Genomic DNA, 24,716 nt, shown 5'->3' on the forward strand with positions numbered 1-24,716 from the left:
CAGAGGTACTCAATGAATAATTTGCTTCAGTCTTCACAGTAGAAAAGGATCTTGGTAGTTGCAGTGCAGATTTGCAGTGGACTGAGAAAATTGAGCATGTGGACATTAGGGGAGAGGATGTGTTGGAGCTTTTGAAAAGCATCAAGTTAGATAAATCGCCGGGACCGGATGGGATGTACCCCAGGTTACTGTGGGAGGCGAGGGAAGAGATTCCTGAGCCTCTGGCGATGATCTTTGTGTCATCAATGGAGACGGGAGAGGTTCTGGAGGATTGCGGATGTGGTTCCGTTATTCAAGAAAGGGAGACGAGATAGCCCGGGAAATTATAGACCAGTGAGTCTAACCTCAGTGGTTGGTAAATTGATGGAGAAGATCCTGTGAGGCAGGATTTATGAACATCTGGAGAGGAATAGTATGATCAGAAATAGCCAGCATGGCTTTGTCCAAGGCAGATCATGCCTTACGAGCCTCATTGAATTTTTTGAAGATGTAACTAGACACATAGACGAGGGTAGATGTAGTTTATATGGATTTCAGCAAGGCGTTTGATAAGGTGCCCCATGCAAGGCTTATTGAGAAAGTGAAGGGGCATGGGATACAAGGGGACATTGCTTTGTGGATTCAGAACTGGCTTGCCCACAGAAGGCAAAGAACGGTTGTAGATGGGTCTTTTTCAGCATGGAGGTCGGTCACCAGTGGAGTGCCCCAGGGATCTGTTCTGGGACCCTTGTTCTTTGTGATTTTTATAAATGACCTGGGTGAGGAAGTGGAAGGATGGGTTGGCAAGTTTGCTGATGACACAAAGGTTGGTGGTGTTGTGGATAGCGTAGAGGGATGTCAGTAGTTGCAACGAGACATAGATAAGATGCAAGATTGGGCGGAGAAGTGGCAGATGCAGTTCAACCCAGATAAGTGTGTGGTGGTTCATTTTGGCAGGTCGAATAGGATGAAAGAATATAATATTAAGGGTAAGACGCTTGGCAGTGTGGAAGATCAGAAGGATCTTGGGGTCCAGGTTCATAGGACACTCAAAGCAGCGTCGCAGGTAGAGGCTGTAATTAAGAGGGCGTATGGAATACTGGCCTTCATCAATAGAGGAATTGAGTTTAGAAATCGGGAGATAATGCTGCAGCTGTATATGACCCTGGTCAGACCCCACCTGGAGTACTGTGCCCAGTTCTGGTCGCCTCATTACAGAAAGGATGTGGAAGCCATAGAAAGGGTGCAGAGGAGATTTACAAGAATGTTGCCTGGATTAGGTGGCATGCCTTATGAGGATAGGTTGAGAGAGCTAGGTCTTTTCTCCTTGGAGAGGCGAAGGATGAGAGGTGACCTGATAGAGGTGTATAAGATGTTGAGAGGTATTGATAGACTGGATTCTCAGAGGCATTTACCCAGGGCTGGAATGGTTGCCACAAGAGGTCACAGGTTTAGGGTGCTGGGGAGTAGGTACAGAGGAGATGTTAGGGGTAGGTTTTTCACTCAGAGGGTGGTATACACCTCTATCAGGTCACCTCTCATCCTTCGCCTCTCCAAGGAGAACAGACCTAGCTCTCTCAACCTATCCTCATAAGGCATGCCACCTAATCCAGGCAACATCCTTGAAAATCTCCTCTGCACCCTTTCTATGGCTTCCGCATCCTTTCTGTAATGAGGCGACTAGAACTGGACACAGTACTCCAGGTGGGGTCTGACCAGGCTGCCAGTAGTGGTGGTGGAGGTGGATTCGATAGGGTCTTTTAAGAGACTTTTGGATAAATTCATGGAAGTTAGTAAGATAGAGGGTTATAGGTAAGCCTCGTAGGTAGGGACATGTTCGGCGCAACTTGTCGGCCGAAGGCCCTGTTTGTGCTGTAGCTTTTCTATGTTCTATGTCCTATGAGTCAAATATGGATATTTGGGTTTTTAACAAAACATTGCTATCGAAGCTTTCTATTTCTATTTGGAAAGGGCGTCGAGCCCAAAGAGGAGTGACAGATATTAGGCAGTAAATGCCTTGACTATAGACACGACATTGAAATGAGAAAGAAAGGTTTTAAGTTGAACAGGGCAAGAGAGGTTTAGGATAACAAACTATTCTTCAGTTTTGGAAGGAGACAAAGTAAACTGAGGGTTAGATTGAGTTCACTGAAGTGGGATAGAGTAAGGGCATGAATCTGTCATTACAGCACAGAAGGAGAACTCATTCAGTTCCATTCCCCCGACTCTAATTCCAGACTCCTTCAAGTTTATTTCCCCATCCAGTTTCTTTTTGAAATCACTGATCATTTCCATTTCCTCATAGGCAGTACATTCCAGGTAATTACCAGTCACTCATAGACAGTCATACAGCACAGAACCAGGCTCTTTGGTCCACCATGTCAATGCCAACCATCAAATACCAATCTATGACATAGAACATAGAACAGTACAGCACAGAACAGGCCCTTCGGCCCACGATGTTGTGCCGAGCTTTATCTGAAACCAAGATCAAGCTATCCCACTCCCTATCATCCTGGTGTGCTCCATGTGCCTATCCAATAACCGCTTAAATGTTCCTCAAGTGTCTGACTCCACTATCACTGCAGGCAGTCCATTCCACACCCCAACCACTCTCTGAGTAAAGAACCTACCTCGAACATCCTTCCTATATCTCCCACCATGAACCCGATCGTTATGCCCCCTTGTAATAGCTCCATCCACCCGAGGAAATAGTTTTTGAACGTTCACTCTATCTATCCCCTTCATCATTTTATAAACCTCAATAAGTCTCCCCTCAACCTCCTCCGCTCCAGAGAGAACAGCCCTAGCTCCCTCAACCTTTCCTCATAAGACCTACCCTGCAAACCAGGCAGCATCCTGGTAAATCTCCTTTGCACTCTTTCCAGCGCTTCCACATCCTTCTTATAGTGAGGTGACCAGAACTGCACACAATATTCCAAATGTGGTCTCATCAAGGTCCTGTACAGTTGCAGCATAACCCCACGGCTCTTAAACTCCAACCCCCTGTTAATAAAAGCTAACACACTACAGGCCTTCTTCACAGCTCGATCCACTTGAGTGAAAACCTTCAGAGATCTGTGGATATGGACCCCAAGATCTCTCTGTTCCTCCACAGTCTTCAGAACCCTACCTTTGACCCCGTAATCCACATTTAAATTTGTCCTACCAAAATGAATCACCTCACATTTATCAGGGTTAAACTCCATCTGCCATTTTTCAGCCCAGCTTTGTATCCTATCTATGTCTCTTTGCAGCCTACAACAGCCCTCCACTTCATCCACTACTCCACCGATCTTGGTGTCATCAGCAAATTTACTGATCCACCCTTCAGCCCCCTCCTCTAAGTCATTAATAAAAATCACAAAGAGCAGAGGACCAAGCACTGATCCCTGTGGCACTCCGCTAGCAACCTGCCTCCAGTCCGAAAATTTTCCATCCACCACCACCCTCCCATTTACTAGCACTTGGACCATAGCCTGCTATGCCGTGGCAATTTAAGTGTTGGTCGAGATGGTTCTTAAATGTTGTGAGAACAGCTGCCTCCACTACCCCCTCAGACAGCACGAACCATATTACCACCACCCTCTGGGTGAAAATAATTTTCCTCAGTTCCCCTCTAAACCACTTAGTCCTCACCTTGAACCTATGCCCTCTGGTCTTAGACACCTCTGCCATGAGGAAAAGATTCTTACGATCTAGCCTGTCTATGCCTTTCATAATTTTGTATAACTCTATCAGATCCCCCCTCAGCCTCCACTGCTCCAGGTAAAACAAACCCAGCCTATCCAGTCTCTCCTCATTGCTGAAACTTTCCATCCTGGTGAATCTCCTCTGCACCCTCTCCAAGGCAATCACATCCTTCCGATCATGTGGCGATCAGAACTGCACACAATACTCCATCTGTGGTCTAACCAATCTTTTATAAAGTTGTACCAAGACCTCCTTGTTCCTATATTCTATGCCCCGGCTCATGAAGGCAAGCATTCCGTACACCTTCTTCACCACCCTATCTGCCTGTGCTGCCACATTCAGGGATCTACGGACTTGTACACAAAGGTCCCTTTATTCCTCAATACTCCCTCGGGACCTACAATTCATGGTGTATATCCTACCCTCATTAAACCTCCCAAAATGCATCACCTCACACTTATCAGGATGAAATTCCATCTGCCATTGCTCTGCCCAATTTACCAGCTGATCAGTGTCAGTCTGTGGCCTCAGATTATCCTCCTCACTATCAACAACACCACTAATTCTCGTGGCATCTGCAAACTTACTAATTATACCACCACCTTTCACATCCAAGTCAATATATATAAAAACAGCAAGGGTCCCAGAGCTGACCCCTGTGGTACACCACTGGTTACAGACTTCCAATCACAAAAGCAACTCTCTACCATCACCCTTTGCCTCCCATAAACAAGCCAATTTTGGATCCAATTTTCAACTTGCTTTGGATCCCATGGGGTAGCCTTTTTGATGTGGAGATGCCGGCGTTGGACTGGGGTAAACACAGTAAGAGTTTTAACAACACCAGGTTAAAGTCCAACAGGTTTATTTGGTAGCAAATGCCATTAGCTTTTGGAGCGCTGCTCCTTCGTCAGATATCCACTCCATCTGACGAAGGAGCAGCGCTCTGAAAGCTAATGGCATTTGCTACCAAATAAACCTGTTGGACTTTAACCTGGTGTTGTTAAAACTCTTACATAGCCTTTTTGGACAGCCTTCCATGTGGGACCTTGTCAAAGGCCTGAAGTCCATGTAAACCACATCAACTGCGCTATCCTCATGTGTAACAAAGGTTTTTCTTCGCATCCTCATCTGCATCGCTCACCCAAAACCTAAATCTATGTCCCTGAGGTCTTGTGGCATCAGCAAATGGGAAGAATTCCTCTTTGTTTACCTGACATAAACGTGTTATAATCTTTTAACACCGATGTCAAATCTACCCACAATCTCCTTTGCTCCAAGAAGAACAACCCCAGCTTCTCCAACACAAGAAAATCTCTCATCCCTGAAACATTTTGCTATATCGCCAGAACAGTTGATAGTTTGCAGGCTGTAAATAGTGGTGGAGCTGCAGCACCCAGAACAAATGCAAAAGACAAGGTTGAAATGTTTGGAATAGCTTCAGGCTCTGACCATCATAATTTTTTTTTCACATGGTAAGTTGTTATGACATGGAATATGCACTGGAAGGCAAGTGGAAGCAAGTTCATTCGCAATTCTCATAGCTATGGTGACAGAGTAAGGTGTGTGGGTTCATTCATAGAAATCATATCATAGAAACCCTACAGTACAGGGGCGGCACGGTAGCACAGTGGTTAGCACTGCTGCTTCACAGCTCCAGGGACTTGGGTTCGATTCCCGGCTTGGGTCACTGTCTGTGTGGAGTTCATGATGTGGAGATGCTGGTGTTGGACTTGGGTAAGCACAGTAAGAAGTCTCACAACACCAGGTTAAAGTCCAACAGGTTTATTTGGTAGCAAATACCATAAGCTTTCGGAGCGCTGCCCCTTCGTCAGTTGGAGTGGACCTCACTCCGCTTATGGTATTTGCTACCAAATAAACCTGTTGGACTTTAACCTGGTGTTGTGGAGTTTGCACATTCTCCTCGTGTCTGCATGGGTTTCTTCCGGGTGCTCCGGTTTCCTCCCACAGTCCAAAGATGTGCGGATTAGGTTGATTGGCCAGGTTAAAAATTGACCCTTAGAGTCCTGAGATGCGTAGGTTAGAGGGATTAGCGGGTAAATGTGGGGGTAGAGCCTGGGTGGGATTGTGGTCGGTGCAGACTTGATGGGCCGAATGGCCTCCATCTGCACTGTACGGTTTCTATGATTTCTACAGAAAGAGGCCATTCGGCCCATCGAGTCTGCACCGACCACAATCCCACCCAGGCCCTACCCCCATATCCCTACATATTTTACCCGCTAATCCCTCTAATCTACGCATCCCAGGACACTAAGGGGCAATTTTAGCATGGCCAATCAACCTAACCCGCACATCTTTGGACTGTGGGAGGAAACCGGAGCACCCGGAGGAAACCCACGCAGACACGAGGAGAATGTGCAAACTCCACACAGACAGTGACCCAAGCCGGGAATCGAACCTAGGTCCCTGGAGCTGTGAAGCAGCAGTGCTAACCACTGTGCTACCGTGCCACTTGATCTATTCAGATAGCTCTTTCAAAGAATTGGCAGAGGCACAATAGGCTGAGTGGCCGCCGTTGTTCCATTTGAATGTATGTAATTCTACAAAAGCCCACTATATAATGGCTGGTTGTTTTCAGTAATGAGACTTCTAATTTCCTGCACTGGGGCAACTCAAACCCTGCCATCAATTTAACAAAATGCAATATCTTTTTTAAACACAAACTCAGTTTCAAGTAAGAATTGAAATTCTTAGATGTGAATCATGTTATTGTGCAAGCATTGTCTCAGGACATGCTAACTCTTGTTCTTTCCATCATGCCATAGGTTCTGTACAACTTAGCTGCTGTGTACAGCAGACTAGGCCAGTGGATGGAGGCTCAGCAAAGCCTGGAGGATGCTGTGCAATCAAGGGCCCAGAGCAGCAACACTGAACTCGAAAGAGCACTAGACATGGTGAAAGTAAGTTTGCTCCAATATTTTATTATTAAATAAAGGCAAAATAATACAGATGTTGGAAATCTGAAATACAAACAGAAATGCTAGAGAAACTCAGCAGGCCTGACATCATCTGTGGAGAGAGGGAGTTTTGTGTCCAATATAACTTTTCTTCGAAATTTTAGTTCCTGGAGTTTCTTTTTGGATAATGGACTCAAAACATAGAAATCATATCATAGAAATCATAGAAACCCTACAGTACAGAAAGAGGCCATTCAGCCCATCGAGTCTGCACCGACCACAATCCCAGCCAGGCCCTACTCCCATATCCCTACATATTTACCCAACTAATCCCTCTAACCTATGCATCTCAGGACACTAAGGGGCAATTTTTAGCATGGCCAATCAACCTAACCCGCACATCTTTGGACTGTGGGAGGAAACCGGAGCACCCGGAGGAAACCCACGCAGACACGAGGAGAATGTGCAAACTCCACACAGACAGTGACCCAAGCCGGGAATCAAACCCAGGTCCCTGGAGCTGTGAAGCAGCAGTGCTAACCACTGTGCTACCGTGCCGCCCAGCTGGCTTTTTTCCAGCATTTTCTGTTTTTATGAGAAATCATACAGCATCTGTGTAAAGCTTAGTAAGAGCAAACCTCGAGGGGTTTATGTGCTAGGGGCATGAATGGGGCAGAGTTTGTAAGGAGCATCCAGGAGGGCTTCTTGAAACGGTATGTAGATAGTCCAACTAGGGAAGGCGCCGCACTGGACCTGGTATTGGGCAATGAGCCTGCCCAGGCGGTTGACATTTCAGTAGGGGAGCAGTTCGGGAACACTGACCACAACTTGTAAGCTTTAAGGCACTGATGGATAAAGACAAGTGTAGGTTGGTGGATTTGTGGATCGTGATGAGGAACGTCAGAGGATACGGCGGGATAGATATCGATTAGAGACTTGGGCGGAGGGATGGTAGATGGAGTTTAATCCGGACAAATGTGAGGTAATGCATATTAGAAGGTCAAATAAGGATAGGAAATATACAGCAAATGGCAGAACCCTTAAGAGTATTGATAGGCAGAGAGATCTGGATGTGCAGGTACACAGTTTACTGAAAGTGGCAACTCAGGTGGAGAAGGTAGCAGGATTGGAGGGTCGAAGAGCCTGTTCCTGTGCCGTATTGTTCTTTGTTTGTTCTTTGTTTGAGATGTATGAGGTAAGTTTTTTACACAGAGGGTGGTGGGTGCCTGGAACTCGCTGCTGGGGGAGATAGTGGAAGCAGATACGGTAGTGACTTTTAAGGGGCGTCTGGACAAATACACGGATAGGATGGGAATAGAGGGATATGGTCTCCGGAAGGGTAGGGGGTTTTAGTTCAGTTGGGCAGCATGGTCGGTGCAAGCTTGGTGGACCAAAGGGCCTATTCCTGTGCTGTAATTTTCTTTGTTCTTTGTTCAAAGATTGGACTACATCTGGAGTCCTCGAAACTCTTGAAGAGAGTGCAATATAGATTTATCGGAATGAAACCTGGATTCCCAAGGGTTTAATTATGAGGAGAGATTGAACAATCTAGGGTTAGTCTATCATGAATACAGAGAATAACATTTCATCGAATCATAGAATCATGGGCCCATCAAGTCTGCACCGACCACAATCCCACCCTGGCCCTACCCCCATATCCCAACATATTTACCCACTAATCCCTCTAACCTATGCATCTCAGGACACTAAGGGGCAATTTTAGCATGGCCAATTGACCTAACCTGCACATCTTTGGACTGTGGGAGGAAACCGGAGCACCCGGAGGAAACCCACGCAGACACGAGGAGAATGTGCAAAGTCCACACAGAGACAGTGACCCAAGCCGGGAATCGAACCCAGGTCCCTGCAGCTGTGAAGCAGCAGTGCTAACCACTGTGCTACCGTGCCGCCCTTTGATCAAAGTTTTCAAGAGGAAAGCTGATGGGCTAGATAGAGAGAAACTATTTCCATTGCTGGGGAATCTGGAGGGGTGGAGGTGCATAATCTAAAAATTAAATGACATTTTCAGGAATTATATTGTGATATTAGGAAACAGTTCGACACAAATTGATCTATCTATCATCAAGGAAGAAATAGCGAGACATCTGGATATAAATTGTCCCATTGGTAAGATGCAGCATGGGTTCATGAAGGGCAGGTCATGTTTGACTAATTTGGTAGAATTCTTTGAGAACTGTTTGAGTGCTGCTGGGGGGAGCAGCCTACCTGGGGGGAGCATCAGTGGCCGTGCCTCCGGCGCAGAGTCCGGCCCGTAGGGAAAGGGAGGATGAGAAAACTGACCACCGCACCAAGGGAGCCGTCCAAGTGGGGGGAGAAACAAGAAATGTAGTAGAAATTGGGGATAGTACACTTTTGGATGCTGTGGGGGGGGGGGGGGGGGGTGGCGGCGGCAGGGGGAGACACTTAACAGGGGTAAGCCATAGTGTACAGGTCACTGGCTCAGAGTCTGTCCTTGTGGCTCAGAAGGGAAGGGGGGAGAGGAGTAGAGGATTAGTCATTGGGGACTCCATAGTTAAAGGGACGGATAGGAGATTCTGTGGGAACGAGAGAGACTCGCGGTTGGTGTGTTGCCTCCCAGGAGCCAGAGTCCATGATGCCTCGGATCGTGTTTTCGAAATCCTTAAGGGGGAGGGGGACCAGCCCCAAGTTGTGGTTCACATAGGCAATCAAGACATAGGTAGGAAAAGGGATGGGGATGTAAGGCAGAAATTCAGGGAGTTAGAACATAAGAACATAAGAAATAGGAGTAGGAGTAGGCCATCTCGCCCCTTGAGCCTGCCCCCCCATTCAATAAGATCATGGCTGATCTGAAGTGAATCAGTTCCACTTACCTGCCTGCTCTCTATAACCCTTAATTCCCCGACCGATCAGGAATCCATCTATCCGTGACTTAAACATATTCAACGAGGTAGCCTCCACCACTTCAGTGGGCAGAGAATTCCAGAGATTCACCACCCTCTGAGAGAAGAAGTTCCTCCTCAACTCTGTCCTAAACTGACCCCCCTTTATTTTGAGGCTGTGCCCTCTAGTTCTGGTTTCCTTTCTAAGTGGAAAGAATCTCTCCACTTCGACCCTATCCAGCCCCTTCATTATCTTATATGCCTCTATAAGATCACCCCTCAGCCTTCTAAACTCCAACGAGTACAAATCTAATCTGCTCAATCTCTCCTCATAATCTACACCCCTCATCTCCAGTATCAACCTGGTGAACCTTCTCTGCACTCCCTCCAAGGCCAATATATCCTTTCGCAAGTAAGGGGACCAAAACTGCACACAGTATTCCAGCTGCGGCCTCACCAATGCCTTGTACAGATGCAGCAAGACTTCTCTGCTTTTATATTCTATCCCCCTCGCGATAAATGCCAACATCCCATTTGCCTTCTTGATCACCTGTTGTACTTGCAGACTGAGTTTTTGCGACTCATGCACAAGGACCCCCAGGTCCCTTTGCACAGTAGCATGTTGTAATTTATTTCCATTTAAATAACAATCCAATTTGCTATTATTTCTTCCAAAGTGAATAACCTCGCATTTGCCAACGTTATACTCCATCTGCCAGATCCTCGCCCACTCACTCAGCCTATTCAAATCTCTCTGCAGACCTTCCGCTTCCTCCACGCAATTCATTTTCCCACTTATCTTCGTGTCGTCAGCAAACTTTGTTACCCTACACTCAGTCCCCTCCTCCAGATCATCTATGTAAATAGTAAACAGTTGAGGCTCCAGTACCGATCCCTGCGGCACGCCACTAGTCACCATCTGCCAACCAGAAAAGCACCCATTTATTCCAACTCTCTGCTTCCTGTTGGGTAGCCAATCCCCAATCCACGCTAACACCCTATCCCCAACTCCGTGTGCCCCAATCTTCTGCAGCAACCTTTTGTGAGGCACCTTATCGAATGCCTTTTGGAAATCCAAAAACACCACATCTACTGGTTCCCCTCCATCAACCGCACTAGTCACATCTTCATAAAAATCCAGTAAGTTCGACAAACACGACTTTCCTCTCATGAATCCATGCTGCGTCTTGATCGAACCATTCATATCCAGATGGCCTGCTATTTCTTCTTTAATGATGGATTCCAGCATTTTCCCAACTACAGACGTTAAGCTAACCGGCCTGTAGTTACCCGCCTTTTGTCTACTTCCTTTTTTAAACAGCGGTGTAACAGTAGCCGTTTTCCATTCAGCTGGCACTGCCCCAGAGTCCAGTGAATTTTGATAAATAACGACCAACGCATCCACTATTGCCTCTGACATTTCTTTCAGTACCCTGGGATGCATTCCATCTGGACCCGGGGACTTGTCCACCTTAAGTCCCGTGAGTCTACCAAGCACTGCCTCACTCGTAACAATAATTGTATTGAGTACCTCTCCTCCTACACTATTTGTGTCTTCCTCTGTTAGGGTGGAAGCTTAGGGCTGGAACAAACAAAGTTGTTATCTCTGGTTTGTTACCCGTGCCACGTGATAGTGAGGAGAGGAATCGGGAGAGAGAGCAGTTGAACACGTGGTTACAGGGATGGTGCAGGAGGGAGGATTTCAGATGCCTGGACAATTGGGGCTAGGAAGTTTTAATTTCAAACTCAGAAATTTCTTTATAGTTCCCACTGTGACTCTCGTTGAGCAGTGGCTAAATTTCTTCATTAAGCCCTTTACAGTATTATCCCCTGATTGCCCATTGTTGCAGAGGCAGTCTAAAGAGTGGGAACACAGAGCGGCGACAGTTTAAAAGGCAGGAACACAGAACGGTGACAGTTTAAAAAGCAGGAACACAGAGCGGCGACAGTTTAAAAGGCAGGAACACAGAACGGTGACAGTTTAAAAAGCAGGAACACAGAGCGGCGACAGTTTAAAGAGTGGGAACATAGAACGGCGGCAGTTTAAAGAGTGGGAACACAGAGCGGCGACAGTTTAAAGAGTGGGAACACAGAGCGGTGACAGTTTAAAGAGCAGGAACACAGCGGCGACAGTTTAAAAAGCAGGAACACAGAGCGGCGACAGTTTAAAAAGCAGGAACACAGAGTGGTGACAGTTTAAAGAGCGGGAACACAGAGCGGTGACAGTTTAAAAAGCAGGAACACAGAGCGGCGACAGTTTAAAGAGTGGGAAAAAAAATTGCCAGGCAAGATGTTGGAATGCTCCTCTTGCAGGATGTGGGAGATCAGGGAGACCTCCGGTATCCCTGACAACACACCTGCAAAAGATGCATCCAGCTGCAGCTGCTAGCAAAGCGTGTTAGGGAACTGGAGAAGGAGCTTGATGACCTCCATCTAATTCGGGAGAATGGGAAGTTTATAGACAGTAGCTTCAGGGAGATAGTTACACCTAAGCAGCAGAGCACAGGAAATTGAGTTACTGTAAGGAGAGGAAATGGCAATGTGAAAGGACAGGCAGAGCAGGGTTCCCCTGTGGCCATACCCCTCCAAAACAGGTATACTGAATTGGATACTGTTGTGGGAGCTGCTTTACCTGGGACAAGCTGCGACAGCTGGAACTCTGATACTGAGTCTAGTTCTACAGCGCAAAAGGGTGGGATGAAGAAGAGGAGAGCAGTAGTGATAGGGGACTGAATGGTCAGAGGTACGGACAGGAGGTTCTGCGGTCGGGACAGAGACTCCCGCATGGTTTGTTGCCTCCCAGGTGCCAAGGTCAGCGATGTCTCTGATCGCGTGCACAGCGTTCTAAAGTGGGAAGGTGATCAGCCAGATGTCGTGGTACACATCGGTACCAATGACGTGGGAAGGAAGAGTGAGGAGGTCCTAAAGAGTGAGTACAAAGAGCTTGGAAGGAAGTTAAACAGCAGGACCCCGAGGGTAGTAATCTCAGGATTGCTACCTGAGCCACATGCCAGTGAGGGCAGGAGTAGGATGCTTGGGCGGATGAACACGTGGCTGAGGAACTGGTGCAGGGGGCAGGGTTTCCAATTCTTGGATCATTGGGACCTCTTCTGGGGCAGGTGGGACCTGTACAAGAGAGACGCGTTACACCTAAACTACAAGGGGACCAATATACTTGCAGGGAGATTTGCTAGTGTTATTGGGGAGCATTTAAACTAGATTTGCAGGGGGATGGGAACCAGAGTGCCAGAGCAGATAGTGGAGCAGGGGTAAAAAGACAGGTTAGTTCAAGCAAAATCACAAATGGAAGGGTAGAGTGTGGTGGAAATAATCTTTTGAGGTGTGTCTATTTCAATGCCAGGAGTATTGTGGGGAAGGCAGATGAGCTGAAGGCGTGGAGAGACACATGGAAATATGACATTATAGCCATGAGTGAAACTTGGCTACAGGAGGGGCAGGACTGGCAGCTCAATGTTCCAGGGTTCCAATGTTTCAGGCGGGATAGAGGCAGAGGGATAAAAGGTGGGGGGGGGGCGGGGGGGGGGGGGGGGGCGGGGGGGTGGCATTGTTGGTCAGGGAAAATGTTACAGCGGTACTCAGGCAGGATAGATTAGGGAGCTTGTCTACAGAGGCCCTATGGGTGGAGCTGAGAAACAGGAAAGGTATGACCACATTAATGGGGTTGTATTACCGACCACCCAATAGTCAGCGAGAATTGGAGGAGCAAATCAGCGGAGAGATAGCTGACAACTGCAAGAAACACAAAGTTGTGATAGTAGGGGATTTTAATTTTCCACATATAGATTGGGACTCGCATACTGTTAAAGGTTTAGACGGGGTAGAGTTTGTAAAATGTGTTCAGGAGAATTTTCGACATCAGTATATAGAGGTGCCAACTGGAGAGGATGCGATATTGGATCTCCTATTGGGAAATGAGTTAGGGCAGGTGATGGATGTGAGTGTGAGGGAACACTTTGGATCCAGTGATCATAATGCCATTAGTTTCAACCTGATCGTGCATAAGGATAGATCTGGTCCTCGGGTTGAAGTTCTGAACTGGAAAAAGGCCAAATTTGATGAAATGAGAAGGGATCTGGGAAGTGTGGATTGGCACAGGCTGTTCTCTGGTAAGGATGTAAATGGAAAGTGGGAGGCCTTCAAAGGAGAAATTTTGAGAGTGCAGAGTTTGTATGTTCCTGTCAGGATTAAAGACAAAGTAAATAGGAATAAGGAACCTTGGTTCTCGAGGGAGAGTGCAACACTGATTAAGAGGAAGAGAGAGTTGTATGAAATGTACAGGCAGCAAGGAACAGATCAGATGCTCGAGGAGTATAAAAAGTGCAAGAAGCTACTTAAGAGGGAAATCAGGAGGGCTAAAAGAAGACATGAGGTTGCTTTGGCAGACAATGGCAGTGAAGGAAAATCCAAAGAGCTTCTATAGGTATGTTAGGAGCAAAAGGATAGTGAGGGATAAAATTGGTCCTCTTGAAGACCAGAGTGGTAGACTGTGTATGGAACCAAAAGTGATGGGGGAGATACTAAATGGTTTTTTTGCATCCGTATTTACTGAGGAATCGGGCATGGAGTCTACGGAAATAGGGCAAACAGGTAGGGAGGTCATGGAATCTTTACAGATTAAAGGGGAGGAGGTGCTCGCTGTCTTGAGGCAAATCAGAGTGGATAAATCCCCAGGACCGGACAGGGTATTCCCACGGACCTTGAGGGAAGCTAGTGTTGAACTTGCAGGGGCCCTGGCAGACATATTTAAAATGTCAGTATTCACGGGGTAGGTGCCGGATGATTGGAGGGTGGCTCATGTTGTTCCGTTGTTTAAAAAAGGTTCCAAAAGAAATCCGGGAAATTATCGGCCAGTAAGTTTGACGTCGGTGGTGGGCAAGTTATTGGAAGGTGTGATAAGGGATAGGATCTACAAATATTTGGATAGACAGGGACTTATTAGGGAGAGTCAACATGGCTTTGTGCGTGGTAGGTCATGTTTGACCAATCTATTAGAGTTTTTCGAGGAGGTTACCAGGAAAGTGGATGAAGGGAAGGCGGTGGATGTTGTCTACCTGGATTTCAGCAAGGCCTTTGACAATGTCCCTCATGGGAGGTTAGTTAGGAAGGTTCAGTCGCTAGGTATACATGGGGAGGTAGTAAATTGGATTAGACACTGGCTCAATGGAAGAAGCCAGAGAGCGGTTGTGGAGGATTGCTTCTCTGAGTGGAGGCCTGTGACTAGTGGTGTGCCGCAGGGATCGGTGTTGGGTCCATAGTTGTTTGTCATCTATATCAATGATCTGGATGATAATGTGGTAAATTGGATCAGCAAGTTTGCTGATGATACAAAGATTGGAGGTGGAGTGGACAGTGAGGAAGGTTTTCAAAGCTTGCAGAGAGATTTGGACCAACTAGAAAAATGGGCTGAAAAATGGCAAATGGAATTTAATGCAGACAAGCGTGAGATATTGCACATTGGAAGGACAAACCAAAGTAGAACGTACAGGGTAAACGGTAGGACTCTGAAGAGTGCAGTTGAACAGAGGGATCTGGGAATACAGGTACAGAATTCCCTAAAAGTGACGTCACAGGTGGATAGGGTCGTAAAGAGTGCCTTTGGTACATTGGCCTTTATAAATCGGAGTATCGAGTATAAAAGTTGGAGTGTTGTAGTAAGGTTATATAAGGCATTGGTGAGGCCAAATTTGGAGTATTGTGTACAGTTTTGGTCACCTAGTTACAGGAAGGATGTAAATAAGTTTGAAAGAGTGCAGAGAAGGTTCACAAGGATGATGCCGGGACTTGAGAAGCTGAGTTACAGAGAGAGATTGAATAGGTTGGGACTTTATTCCCTGGAGCGAAGAAGATTGAGGGGAGATTTGATCGAGGTGTATAAGATTTTGATGGGTATAGATAGAGTGAATGCAAGCAGGCTTTTTCCGCTGAGGCTAGCGGAGAAAAAAACCAGAGGGCATGGGTGAAGGGTGAAAGGAGAAAAGTTTAAAATCATAGAACATAGAACAGTACAGCACAGAACAGGCCCTTCGGCCCACGTTGTTGTGCCGAGCTTTGTCTGAAACCCAGATCAAGCTATTTCCTCCCTATCACCCCGAAGTACTCCATGTGCCTATCCAATAGCTTCTTAAATGTTCCTAAAGTTTCTGACTCCACTATCACTGCAGGCAGTCCATTCCACACCTCAACCACTCTCTGAGTAAAAAACCTACCTCGGACATCCTTCCTATATCTCCCACCATGAACCCTATAGTTATGTCCCCTAGTTACCACTCCATTCACCAGAGGAAATAGTCTTTGAACGTTCACTCTATCTATCCCCCTCATCATCTTATAAACCTCTATCAAGTCTCCTCTCAACCTCCTCCGCTCCAAAGAGAAAAGCCCAAGTTCCCTCAACCTTTCCTCATAAGACCTACCCTCCAAACCAGACAACATCCTGGTAAATCTCCTTTGCACTCTTTCCAGTGTCTCCACATCCTTCTTATAGTGAGGTGACCAGAACTGCACACAATATTCCAAATGTGGTCTCACCAAGGTCCTGTACAGTTGCAGCATAACCCCACGGCTCTTAAACTCAAACCCCCTGTTAATGAACGCCAACTATAGGCCTTCCTCACGACTCTATCCACTTGAGTGGCAACCTTCAGAGATCTATGGATATGAACCCCAAGATCTCTGTGTTCCTCCACAGTCTTCAGAACCCTACCTTTGACCCTGTAATCCACATTTAAATTTGTCCTACCAAAATGTATCACTTCGCATTTGTCAGGGTTAAACTCCATTTGCCATTTTTCAGCCCAGCTCTGCATCCTATCTATATCTCTTTGCAGCCTACAACAGCCCTCCACCTCATCCACTACTCCACCAATCTTGGTGTCATCAGCAAATTTACTGAACCACCCTTCAGCCCCCTCCTCCAAGTCATTTATAAAAATGACAAATAGCAGAGGACCAAGCACTGATCCCTGTGGCACTCCGCTGGTAACCGGTTTCCAGTCCGAAAATTTTCCATCCACCACCACCCTCTGTCTTCTGTTAGATAGCCAGTTACCTATCCAATCGGCCAAACTTCCCTCTATCCCACACATCCTTACTTTCTTCATAAGCCGACCATGGGGGACTTTATCAAACGCCTTACTAAAATCCATGTATATGACATCAACTGCACTACCTTCATCGACACACTTAGTTACCTCCTCAAAAAATTATATCAAATTTGTGAGGCAAGACTTGCCCTTCACAAATCCGTGCTGACTATCCCGGATTAAGCTGCATCTTTCTAAATGGTCGTAAATCATATCCCTGAGGACCTTTTACATCAACGTACTGACCACCCAAGTAAGACTAACCGGCCTATAATTACCAGGGTCATTTCTATTCCCTTTCTTAAACAGAGGAACCACATTCGCCACTCTCCAGTCCTCTGGCACCACCCCCGTGGACAGTGAGGACGCAAAGATCAATGCCAAAGGCTCTGCTATCTCATCCCTTGCCTCCCAAAGACTCCTAGGATATATTTCATCAGGCCCAGGGGACTTATCAACTTTCAGTTTATTCAAAATTGCTAGTACATCTTCCCTCCGAACATCTACTTCCTCCAGCCTATCAGCCTGTGACACCCTCTCTTCCTCAAAAACATGGCCCCTCTCCTTGGTGAACACCGAAGAAAAGTATTCATTCATCACCTCTCCTATCTCTTCTGACTCCATGCACAAATTCCCACTGCCGTCCTTGACAGGCCCCAACCTCACCCTGGTCATTCTTTTATTCCTCACATGAGAGTAAAAAGCCTTGGGGTTTTCCTTGATCCGACCCGCCAAGGACTTCTCATGCCCCCTCCTAGCTCTCCTAAGCCCCTTTTTCAGCTCATTTCTTGGTAACTTGTAACCCTCCATCGAGCCAACTGAACCTTGTTTTCTCAACCTTACATATGCTTCCTTCTTCCTCTTGACAAGACATTACACCTCTTTTGTGAACCATGGTTCCCTCACTCGGTCATTTCCTCTCTGCCTGGCAGGGACATACCTATCAAGGACACGCAGTATTTGTTCCTTGAAAAAGTTCCACTTTTCATTAGTGCCTTTCCCTGACAATTTTTGTTCCCATCCTATGCTTCCTAATTCCCGCCTGATTGCATCATAATTACCTCTCCCCCAATTGTAAACTATGCCCTGCCGCATGGCCCTCTCCCTCTCCATTGCAATAACAAAAGACACCGAATTGTGGTCACTATCTCCAAAGTGCTCTCCCACAACCAAATCCAACACTTGGCCCGGTTCATTTCCCATTACCAAATCCAGTGTGGCCCCACCTCTTGTTGGCTTATCCACATATTGTGTCAGGCACCCCTCCTGAACACACTGCACAAAAACTGCCCCATCCGAACTATTCGACCTATAAAGGCTCCAATCAATATTTGGAAAGTTAAAGTCCCCCATGACAACTACCCTGTGACCCCCACACCTATCCATAAGCTGCTTAGCAATTTCTTGCTCCACATCTCTATTACTATTTGGGGGTCTCTCGTACACTCCTAACAACGTGACTGCTCCTTTCCTATTCCTAACCTCAGCCCATATTACCTCTGTAGGCAGATCCCCTTCGAAATGCCTTTCTGCAGCCGTTACACTCTCCTTGATTAACAGTGCCACTCCTCCACCTCTTTTACCAGCTACCCTACACTTACTGAAACATCTATACCCCGGAACTTCCAACAACCATTCCTGTCCTTGTTCTACTCATGTCTCCGTAATGGCCACAACATCGTAGTCCCAAGTGCCAATCCATGCCCCAAGTTCACCTACCTTATTTCGGATGCTCCTTGCATTGAGGTAGACACACTTCAACCCACCTTCTTGTCTGCTGGTACCCACCTTTGACCATGATACCCTTCCCAGTACCTCACTACACTCACTGACCTCCGGACTACAACTCCTTTTCCCATCCCCCTGACAAATTAGTTTAAACCCCCCCGAAGAACTAGAGCAAATTTCCCTCCCAGGATATTGGTGCCCCTCTGGTTCAGGTGCACCCCGTCCTGTTGGTACAGGTCCCACCTTCCCCAGAAAGTGTTCCAATTATCCACATAGCTGAAACCCTCCCTCCTACACCATCCCTGCATCCATGTGTTTAACTGCACTCTCTCCCTGTTCCTCAGCTCGCTATTCCGTGGCACCGGCAACATACCAGAGATGACAACCTGTTTTGTCCTGGCTCTCAGCTTCCACCCTAGCTCCCTGAATTCCTGTTTTAAATCCCCGTCCCCTCTCTTACCTATGTCTTTGGTGCCGACGTGCACCACGACTTGTGACTGTTCCCCCTCCCCCTTTAGAATCCTGAAGACACGGTCGGAGATGTCATGGACCCTGGCATCCGGGAGGCAACATACCATCCGTGAGTCTCTCTTGTTGCCACAGAACCTCCTATCTATCCCTCTAACAAACGAGTCCCCAATAACTATAGCTCTACCGCTCTCCCCCTTTCCCTTCTGAGCCACAGGGACGGACTCAGCGCTGGCGATCTGGTCACTGTGGCTTACCACTGGTAGGTCGCCCCCCCCTCACCTGTATCCAAAGTGGAATACTTGTTGCTAAGGGGAATGACCACAGGGGATCCCCGCACCAACTGCTTCCTCCCAGCCCCTCTCACTGTCACCCATCTATTTTCATTCCCTGGAGCAACTATATCCCTGAAGCTTGTGTCTATGGCCCTCTCTGCCTCCCTGATGACCCTAAGCTCATCCAACTCCAGCTCCAGCTCCCTAACGCGGTCTTGGAGGAGCTGCAGATGGGTGCACCTCCCACAGGTGTAATCAGCAGGGACACTGACGGTGTCCCTCACCTCAAGCATTCTGCAGGAGGTACATTGCACTGCCTTCACTTCCATCCCCTCCATATAACTTACTGCTACAAAGAAAAAGAATTGCTCCAATGGAACACTGAACCCTTTTTCCCCTTCCTCAGAGTGCACTGGGAAAGAAGTTTAAAAAGCAGGAACACAGAGCGGTGACAGTTTAAAGAGTGGGAACACAGAGCGGTGACAGTTTAAAATGCAGGAACACAGAGCAGCGACAGATGAAACCCAAAACTGAGATTAAATCCAAACAACTGAGATTAAATCCAAACAACTGAGATTGAACCCAAACAACTGAGATTGAACCCAAACAACTGAGATTGAACCCAAACAACTGAGATTGAACCCAAACAACTGAGATTGAACCCAAACAACTGAGATTGAACCCAAACAACTGAGATTGAACCCAAACAACTGAGATTGAACCCAAACAACTGAGATTGAACCCAAACAACTGAGATTGAACCCAAACAACTGAGATTGAACCCAAACAACTGAGATTGAACCCAAACAACTGAGATTGAACCCAAACAACTGAGATTGAACCCAAACAACTGAGATTGAACCCAAACAACTGAGATTGAACCCAAACAACTGAGATTGAACCCAAACAACTGAGATTGAACCCAAACAACTGAGATTGAACCCAAACAACGCAGGGAATATTAGGGGGGGCTTCTTCATGCAGAGAGTGGTGGGAGTGTGGAATGAGCTGCCAGATAAAGTGGTAAATGCTTTTAACATTTAAGAAACACTTGGATGGGTTCATGGATGAGGGGGGTGTGGAGGGATATGGTCCAAGTGCAGGTCAGTGGGACTAGGCAAAAAATGGTTCGGCACAAACAAGAAGGGCCAAAAGGCCTGTCTCTGAGCTGTAATTTTCTATGGTTCTATGGTTCTATGGGCTCTTTCTGGGGTAGGTGGTACCTCTACAAACAGAATGGACTGCACCTGAACCAGAGGGGTACCAATATCTTGGGAGGGAGGGGGGGGGGGGGAAATTTGCTAATGCTCTTCGGGAGGGTTTAAACTAATTCAGCAGAGGGGTGGGTACCTGAATTGTAGCTCCAGTGTACAGGAGGTTGAGAGTAGTGAGGTCATCGATGAGGTTTCAGGGTCGCAGGAGTGTACTGGCAGGCAGGAAGGTGGTTTGAAGTGTGTATACTTCAACGCCAGGAGCATCCGGAATAAGGTGGGTGAACTTGCAGCATGGGTTGGTACCTGGGATTTCGTTGTTGTGGCCATCTCGGAGACATGGATAGAGCAGGGACAGGAATGGTTGTTGCAGGTTCCAGGGTTTAGATGTTTCAGTAAGTGCAGGGAAGGTGGTAAAAGAGGGGGAGGTGTGGCATTGTTAGTCAAGGACAGTATTACGGTGGCAGAAAGGACATTTGATGAGGACTCGTCTACTGAGGTAGTTTGGGCTGAGGTTAGAAACAGGAAAGGAGAGGTCACTCTGTTGGGAGTTTTTTATAGACCTCCGAAAAGTTCCAGAGATGTAGAGGAAAGGATTGCAAAGATGATTCTGGATAGGAGCGAAAGTAACAGGGTAGTTCTGGGGGACTTTAATTTTACAAATATTGACTGGAAAAGCTATAGTTCGAGTGCTTTGGAGGGGTCAGTTTTTGTCCAATGTGTGCAGGAAGGCTTCCTGACACAGTATGTCGATAGACCAACAAGAGGCGAGGCCACATTGGATTTGGTGCTGGGTCATGAACCAGGCCAGGTGTTAGATTTGGAGGTAGGTGAGCACTTTGGTGACAGGAAAGATGTGGAAGTGTTGGAAAGGGTGCAGAGGAGATTTACCAGGATGTTGCCTGGTATGGTGGGAAGATCGTATGAGGAAAGGCTGAGGGACTTGAGGTTGTTTTCGTTAGAGAGAAGAAGGTTAAGAGGTGACTTAATAGAGGCATACAAGATGATCAGAGGATTAGATAGTGAGAGCCTTTTTCCTCGGATGGTGATGGCTAACACGAGGGGACATAGCTTTAAATTGAGGGGTGAGAGATATAGGACAGATGTTAGAGGTAGGTTCTTTACTCAGAGAGTAGTAAGGGCGTGGAATGCCCTGCCTGCAGCAGTATTGGACTCGTCAACATTAAGAGCATTCAAATGGTTATTGGATAAACATATGGATGATATTGGAATAGTGTAGATTAGAGGGGCTTTAGATTGGTTTCAGTGGTCGGCGCAACATCAAGGGCCGAAGGGCCTGTACTACGCTGTTATGTTCTATGTTCATTACATTTGCAGTGGACAATGGGGAACCTGGTGTATCTGGATTTCCAGAAGGCATTTGATAAGGTGCCGCACCAAAGACCGCTACATAAGATAAAGGTGCACGGTGTTACGGGTAATGTATTAGTATGGATAGAGGATTGGTTAACTATCAGGAAACAAAGAGTGGGGGTAAATGGGTGTTTTTCTGGTTGTCAATCAATGACTAGTGGTGTGCCTGAGGGATCAGTGTTGGGACTGCAATTGTTCACGATGATTTGGAGTTGGGGACCAAGTGTAGTGTGTCAAAATTCACAGATGACACTAAGATGGAAGAGCAAAGTGCACAGAGGACGCTGAAAGTCTGCAAAGGGATATAAATAATCTAAGTGAGTGGGCGAGGGTCTGGCAGATGGAGTACAATGGTGGTAAATGTGAGGTCATCCATTTTGGTAGGAATAACTGCAAAATTGACTATTATTTAAATGGTAAAAAATTGCAGCATGCTGCTGTGCAGAGGGACCTGGGTGTCCTTGTGCAAGAATCTCAAGGAGTTGGTTTGCAGGTGCAGCAGGTAATTAAGAAGGCAAATGGAATTTTGTCCTTCATTGCTAGAGGGATGGAGTTTAAAAACAGCGAAGTTATGTTGCAGCTGTATAAGGTGCTGGTGAGGCCACACCTGGAGTACTGTGCACAGATTTGGTCTCCTTACTTGAGAAAGGATATACTGGCACTGGAGGGGGTGCAGAGGAGATTCACTCGGTTGATTCTGGAGTTGAGAGGGTTGGCTTATGAGGAGAGACTGAGTAGACTGGGGCTAAACTCATTGGAATTCAGAAGAATGAGGGGAGATCTTATAGAAACATAGAAGATTATGAAGGGAATAGATAAGATAGAAGCAGGGAAGTTGTTTCCACTGGCAGGTGAAACTAGAACTAGGGGGCATAGCCTCAACATAAGGGGAAGCAGATTTAGGACTGAGTTGAGGAGGAACTTCTTCACACACAGGGTTGTGAATGTGTGGAATTCCCTGCCCAGTGAAGCAGTTGAGGCTCCCTCATTGAATGTTTTTAAGGCAAGGATAGATAAATTTTTGAACAGTAAAGGAATTAAGGGTTATGGTGAGCGGATGGGCAAGTGGAGCTGAGTCCACAAAAATATCAGCCATGATTGTATTGAATGGCGGAGCAGGCTTGAGGGGCTAGATGGCCTACTCCGGCTCCTAGTTCTTATGTTCTTATGATCGAAGTCTGAAACTCTCTTTCAAATAGCAACAGATGCTAGGTTAATTGCTATTTTAAAATCTGAACTTGACATATTTTTGTTAGCCAAACGTATTAAGGGACATAGAGCAAAGATGGATAAATGGAATTGGGTCAGCCATGATGGAGTTTAATTTAGACAAATGCGAGGTGATGCATTTTGGTAGATTGAACCAGGGCAGGACTTACTCAGTTAATGGTAGGGCATTGGGGAGAGCTCCAGAACAAAGAGATCTAGGGGTACATGCTCATAGCTCCTTGAAAGTGCAGTCACAGGTGGACAGAGTGATGAAGAAGGCATTCGGCATGCTTGGTTTCATTGGTCAGAACATTGAATATAGGAGTTGGAATGTCTTGTTGAAGTTGTACAAGACATTGGGAAGGCCACACTTGGAATACTGTGTACAATTCTGGTCACCCGATTATAGAAAGGATATTATTAAACTAGAAAGAGTGCAGAAAAGATTTACCAGGGTGCTAACGGGACTTGATGGATTGAGTTATAAGGAGAGGCTGGATAGACTGGGACTTTTTTCTCTGGAGCATAGGAGGCTGAGGGGTGATCTGATAGTGATCTATAAAATAATGAGGGGCACAGATCAGCTAGATAGTCAATATCTTTTCCCAAAGGTAGGGGAGTCTAAAACTAAGGTGAGAGGGGAGAGATACAAAAGTGTCCAGAGGGGGAATTTTTTCACACACACGGTGTTATTGTCTGGAACAAGCTGCCAGAGGTGGTAGCAGAGGCGGATACAATTTTATCTTTTAAAAAGCGTTTAGATAGTTACATGGGTATCGAGGGATATGGGCCACATGTGGTCAATTGGGATTAGCTTAGGGGTTTAAAAGAAAGGGCTGCATGGACAAGTTGGGCTGAAGGGCCTGTTTCCATGCTGTAAACCTCTATGACTCTATCATACAGAATGTTGGAACAGGCCAAAAAGGCTAAACGGTTTCTTGTGCTCATTGCATTTAACATACATTGATGACCTAGACTTGAGGGGTACAGGGCACAGTGTAGAGATTTTCAGTTGATGTGAAACTTGAAAGTGTAACAGATTGTGTTTCGAGTAAAAAGGGTAAGGGATTGACTTTATTTACTTACTTTTTCGCGGGGTTTCTTTTTTCCTAGTTTAAAGGAAAAGCAGAAGTAGGCCGGGCGCGGGGTGACCTGGGAAGGGATTGTTTTTTGTTTAAGCTCGCGGGAGGTTTAAAAGGCAGGCAGTGTTCTAGCGGGCAGTGGAGTGAGCAGGTAGCAGAGTGAGAGCTGAAGGGCTTTGGCTCAGCGGGCTTAGGTGGAAACGGGCGTGGGAGGGTAGGTTTAAAGAAAAAAAAATTTTTTTTTCAACTTTTGAATCTTCGTTCTTTCCCTGTGAAATCTGAGGAAAAGGGGCATTATGAATGTGAAGCCAGTTTGCTGTTCTCAGTGCCAGATGTGGGAGGTCGTGGAGTCTCCGAGCCTCCCAGAAGTATATATCTGCGCTGGGTGCGTTGAGCTGCGGCTCCTAAGGGACCGAGTTAGGGAACTGGAGCTGCAGCTCGAGGACATTCGTCTGGTCAGGGGAAACGAGGAGGTGATAGATAGGAGTTATAGGCAGGTGGTCACACCGGGGCCACAAGAAGCAGGCAAGTGGGTCACAGTCAGGAAAGGGAAAAGTCAGGTGGTAGAGAGTACCCCAGTGGTTGTGCCCCTTAAAAATAAGTACTCTTGTTTGAGTACTGTTGGGGTGGACAGCCCACCTGGTGGAAGCAGCAGTGGTTGTGCCTCTGGCGCGGAGTCCGGCCTTGTAGTACAGAAGGGTACGGAAAGGAGGAGGAAGGCATTGGTGATAGGGGACTCTACAGTGAGGCGTTTTTGTGGAGGAAGTCGAGAAACGCGGATGGTGGTTTGCCTCCCTGGTGCCGGGATCAGGGAT

The 24,716-nt window shown here is 46.7% G+C and overlaps 1 protein-coding gene across 1 annotated transcript in view; it reads left to right on the top strand.

Moving 5' to 3' along the window:
- LOC144502256 (neutrophil cytosol factor 2-like) overlaps nt 1-24,716 on the top strand; it is a 275,195-nt gene that overhangs the window by 86,240 nt on the left and 164,239 nt on the right. The window contains exon 4 of the mRNA XM_078226083.1: nt 6,459-6,593. Within this exon, the coding sequence (XP_078082209.1) occupies nt 6,459-6,593 (135 nt within the window). The remainder of the gene's footprint in view (nt 1-6,458; nt 6,594-24,716) is intronic.

Source organism: Mustelus asterias, chromosome 13 (assembly GCF_964213995.1).
Source record: "Mustelus asterias chromosome 13, sMusAst1.hap1.1, whole genome shotgun sequence".
NCBI lineage: Eukaryota > Metazoa > Chordata > Chondrichthyes > Carcharhiniformes > Triakidae > Mustelus > Mustelus asterias.